Source organism: Cyprinodon variegatus, unplaced genomic scaffold (genome assembly GCF_000732505.1).
Source record: "Cyprinodon variegatus isolate N-32 unplaced genomic scaffold, C_variegatus-1.0 Scaffold594, whole genome shotgun sequence".
Taxonomy (NCBI): domain Eukaryota; kingdom Metazoa; phylum Chordata; class Actinopteri; order Cyprinodontiformes; family Cyprinodontidae; genus Cyprinodon; species Cyprinodon variegatus.
In genome coordinates this window covers 257,293-261,846 of record NW_015151047.1, presented here as the reverse complement: position 1 = coordinate 261,846, position 4,554 = coordinate 257,293, and the positions used below count along the sequence as shown (strand labels likewise).

Sequence of the window (4,554 nt, the reverse complement as noted above, 5' to 3'; positions counted from 1 at the left end):
CAGAGTGGAAATCAGGAATGGTCTTCACATGTGAAGTCTCTGATCCATCTCTGAAAAAGGTTGTCAAAAAGGAAATCAGTGTCTGTTCAGGTAAGCATAGGAAATCCAATAAACAGCACCACTTACAAATGTTTTTCCTCCAGTAATGACTAAATGCCATATCAGAAGCTGAGGATACTTGAGCCATGAAGATATATAGGTTTACCTTTTGTTTGCATGTTCATTTGTTTTCTTCTTCGGTATCTGCTGCGTAGTTTAAGACAGTTCAAGGCAGGAATATTAAGTATTTAGTTAATAAGCAACTAGACTTCTTTTCTCTACTCTAGAATAGATTTAGCCTTTCACCAAACAGGCTTTTCACTTCTGACTATTGTTCTTCAAAATAACATGCCTTTTGGTTATATCAAGTTGTACATTAAGACTGGCAACAAAATTATATCCCTATGCTTATCTATGGAAGTCTACTTTTAACTATGTTGCTGCCTTGTGGTCATCGTTTTTCTTCTGCATCTATATTTGCCACAGTAGACACACTGGGATACACGGGTACATTCATAGCTTTCTCAAAAGAAAATTTAATTGTATTTCAAGTATGAGATGGAAAGACGGTTGTCCAATAATATGCAGATCTGTCTAAAGTAATGGTGGTCGTAGTAGCGGATCATGTCTAAGACATTTCTTGCCAATTACGACTGTGTCTGATATGAAAATAAAAGTTCAAAATTATGTGAGATTCAAATATGAAACATTTTTCTTGGAACCAACTGCAGCTATCAGTTGGTTAGTAGGATCTATGTGGTTTTATATGTGATGTGATGTGATGTGGCACCTCTGAGCTGAGCAACAAGAACTGCAGATTTTAGATAAAGATGCACAAATAATTTTTTTCTGATCCAATCCGATACCAATACCTGAGCTGAGCGTATCGACCGATATCGACCCTACTCAATAGGAACCATATAGTATCTTGCCATGTGAGTGAAGGATTTAGCGTTGATATAAATATTTGTAGAAAATCTATCAAGTTAACACAGATATAAATTTGCTTTATATTATTTGTTAAGAAATTTGGAGCAAAAGACAGAAACAAAAGTTCCATGTAAAGTGCGCTGGATTTGATCTTTGATATCCAATATCGAATCACAGATATCCCATCCAGGTTTAAGTCCATGCTTTTCACAATTAAGGTAGCTTTTATAACTTACTTAATGCTGTTGTAGATGAGTCTGAGTGCTATCCATTTCTTGTATATATTTAGAGAGCTGCATCTGAGCTGAGAGGCCTAAAAAGGGTATATAAAGTAACCGATCACTTTTTGCTCATTCTATTGAGATTTTACATAATCGTGTTTCTTTTTTTTCTTTCCTTTTAGTTTCTTCAAGCACACCTCCTGTCATTGAAATTGTGAATCCAGTTTTTGCTGTTGTAATGACACAATCTTCTGTGAAAGCTATTTGTCTGGTTCACACTTCTCTGAATGCCGAGGTCACCTGGCTTTTGGATGGAAATGCTCCTTCGAGGCTGACAGAGAAGGTTAAACAGGTTAAAAGCAGCTCTCTTATTACCAGCAATGTGGAAGTTCCCAGTGATAAATGGAGGAAGCTGAAGTCAATCACATGCAAAGCACAACATACATGTTTTTCTTCTTCTGAAAAGACAGTAACTGTAACAGGTAATGCAACTTTACAAGTAACATATTGCATTGATAGTATGGCTGAGATACAGAAGCATGAATTCTTGTTCTGTCTTTCTTTCATGACCCAGGTTCTCCAGTTAGATCTCCACAGGTGGAGATAAGAAGATCTTTCCCAGACCTGCTAAATGGAACTAGCAATGTCTTCCAGTGTTACATCTCACAGCTCTCATCACATGACCTCTTTGTCACATTCCAGACCAATGGAAAGAATATTCCAGAGCAATTTTATGTCAATCTTCCTGAAGGCCCTGTCAATTATTCAGTCAGTAGAAAATTCACTGTTCCCATGGAGAATTTAAAAAACAACCCTGATATGACCTGCACAGTGAACCAAGGATTCTCCAACAGCTCCTTCAAGTCTAACACCATAAGAAATATATTTGGTGAGAATGTTTTTAAATCTACTTGAACATTATATATTACAACAAATTTTTTTATAATTTAAATGTATACATTTTTCAAGAGACATTAACAGTTTGTGGATTTCTGTGAACAACTTTTTAGTGCCACCCTCTGCTGAACTCTATCTGGACTCCATTAATACATCGGATAAACAAACACTCCTGTGTTCTGGATTGGGCTTCAACCCACAAATTAAATGGCTGAATGGCTCAGACCAGATAGTTACAGCGAATAATGACATCAGCATTGATAGAATGGAACGCGCTTCAGTAACAAGTCGACTGCAAGTTCCTTTGTCAGAGTGGAAATCAGGAATGGTCTTCACATGTGAAGTCTCTGATCCATCTCTGAAAAAGGTTGTCAAAAAGGAAATCAGTGTCTGCTCAGGTAAGCATAAGAAATCTAATAAACAGCACCACTTACAAATGTTTTTCCTCCAGTAATGACTAAATTTCATCTAAGAAGCTAAGGATAATGTTTATCCTGTGTCCTGTGTAGTTTAATGATGAGCTGGAAGATCTATGTGCATATGTGTTGGCTTATGTTGGCTATGTGGATTGTTAGGTCACATATCCAAGCTAAAATTTAATTGTAAGGGTCTTTCTTAATTTTGTGCTTTATACTGTAATTTATTTTTCCCTCAGTTATGGCAAAATCCTCTCATATGGCTGCAGTCTTCATTCAAAGACCTGCACTTGAGGAGCTTAAAAACCGGGGACAGGTGACGGTTGCTTGTCTTTTTGTTGGAACTAGTCTAAGCGACTTCTCTGTAACCTGGGTAGTGCATGGTCACCAATCTTCACCAAGTCACATCTATACAGAAAGACCAAAAAATCACAACAATGGGTCTGAAACTTTGCACAGCTTCCTCAACGTTTCAGCTGAGGACTGGTACTCAAATAAGAGAGTATCCTGCGTGGGAAAACACCTTTGCTCCAACAAAAGTTATGCAGAACATATCAGCAAAAATATAGGTATAATATGCACAATAAGGACTATTTAAAATGGTTGCCTGAGGCATAACTTAAACAGTATTAACCGTCTGATTTGTGTGTATATTTCCAGATCTGTATCAGCCAGTTCTGAGGATATTGAAACCAACTTTTACTGAGCTATATATGTCGAAGAGCATTATGATTACATGCTTAGTTTCAGGGTTTTTTCCATCTGACATAATTGTTCAGTGGAAAGAGAATGGCCAAGCACTTCCAGTTTCTCGCTATATTAACAGTCCATCATGGAAAGAACCAGGAACCAGCTTTTTTTCAATGAGAAGCAGACTAAATGTAACTAAGGCAGAGGACAATAACTCAACATACTCATGTGTTGTCAGACATGAATCGTCTGAGGCCCCAGTTGAAACCAGCATAAGTGACGTATTTGGTAAGCTAATCACTAATCACTTTTCAGAAATCATACTTTTGATCTCCAGTTTATTCTAAACAGACTGCAACTTTTCTCCCAGCCTCTGTGACCTACACCAAACCTTCAGCTGTATTGCTCCAGGGAGAGGATGAACTAGTGTGCCTGGTCTCAGGCTTCAGTCCTCCAGCCATTAATATCACATGGTTCCGGAGTAAAACCACAGAACTGTTCGACTACACTTTAACAGAACCTTCTGAAGGTCAGGATGGAAAATTCATCATTCAAAGTCACCTTCGTCTGGCTCCAATTGACTCCCTACCTGGTGTGGTTATTACCTGCCGTGTCACGCATGAAGGCACCACACTGTTATTGAACATGTCCAACCCAGGTATGTTAGCAACATATTTATGAGTATTAAACAGTCATTGTTTTTCTAGTCAGTAAAAGGAGATAATTAATAAAACTCTGTTTCACAGACTCACTGGAACACTGTAATTTTTTTGATGCTATCAAGGACGTGGATGTGGGTGAGGATGCGTTAAAGGAAACCTGGTCTATGGCATTAACTTTCCTCTGCTTTTTTCTCTTCGCCATCATCTTTTCTGTTGTTGTCCTAATTATCAAGGTGAGGTTTAGTAGCAACTGTTGCAGCCCTGCTGTTATGTATAGTTTTACATTGATTAAACTCCCTTTTAAGATGAGTATAACATGTTTACAGCATTTATTTTCTTCTTTTTTCAGACCAAATAACGCCAAGCAAAGAGCAACTTTCATCTCACTGGATGGCACCATTTTAGGATTTCTGAGTTTGTGTATTTTGATACCGTAGTTTTTTTTGTTTTTGGCAAAATGCATGTGTGTTTATTTGTACTATTTTTCTCTAGTTTATAGGAAATCTTTTTTTTAAGCGTTGCAGGAAAAAAAATTTTTTGTTTATTTGTTTTTTTTTTTTTTGGTGTGGGATTTGTATAAATGCCTTTATGATTAATAAAGTGAACAATATGCAAGGATCTATGATCGTTTCATATTTGCTTGTGATTTTTTTCTGTCTTCAAACAATGTCCACAAGAGGGAGACAAAGCTTTGAATTT

The 4,554-nt window shown here is 37.1% G+C and overlaps 1 protein-coding gene across 1 annotated transcript in view; it reads left to right on the top strand.

The window, feature by feature from the left end:
- The window catches only part of LOC107096032, a 71,181-nt gene extending 66,839 nt beyond the window's left edge, over positions 1-4,342 (top strand). The window contains exons 9-17 of the mRNA XM_015392487.1: positions 4-90; positions 1,373-1,672; positions 1,765-2,079; positions 2,201-2,485; positions 2,743-3,072; positions 3,164-3,481; positions 3,564-3,851; positions 3,940-4,088; positions 4,205-4,342. Of these exons, the coding sequence (XP_015247973.1) occupies positions 4-90; positions 1,373-1,672; positions 1,765-2,079; positions 2,201-2,485; positions 2,743-3,072; positions 3,164-3,481; positions 3,564-3,851; positions 3,940-4,088; positions 4,205-4,213 (2,081 nt within the window). The 3' untranslated portion in view covers positions 4,214-4,342. The remainder of the gene's footprint in view (positions 1-3; positions 91-1,372; positions 1,673-1,764; positions 2,080-2,200; positions 2,486-2,742; positions 3,073-3,163; positions 3,482-3,563; positions 3,852-3,939; positions 4,089-4,204) is intronic.
- Positions 4,343-4,554: the final 212 nt, after the last annotated feature.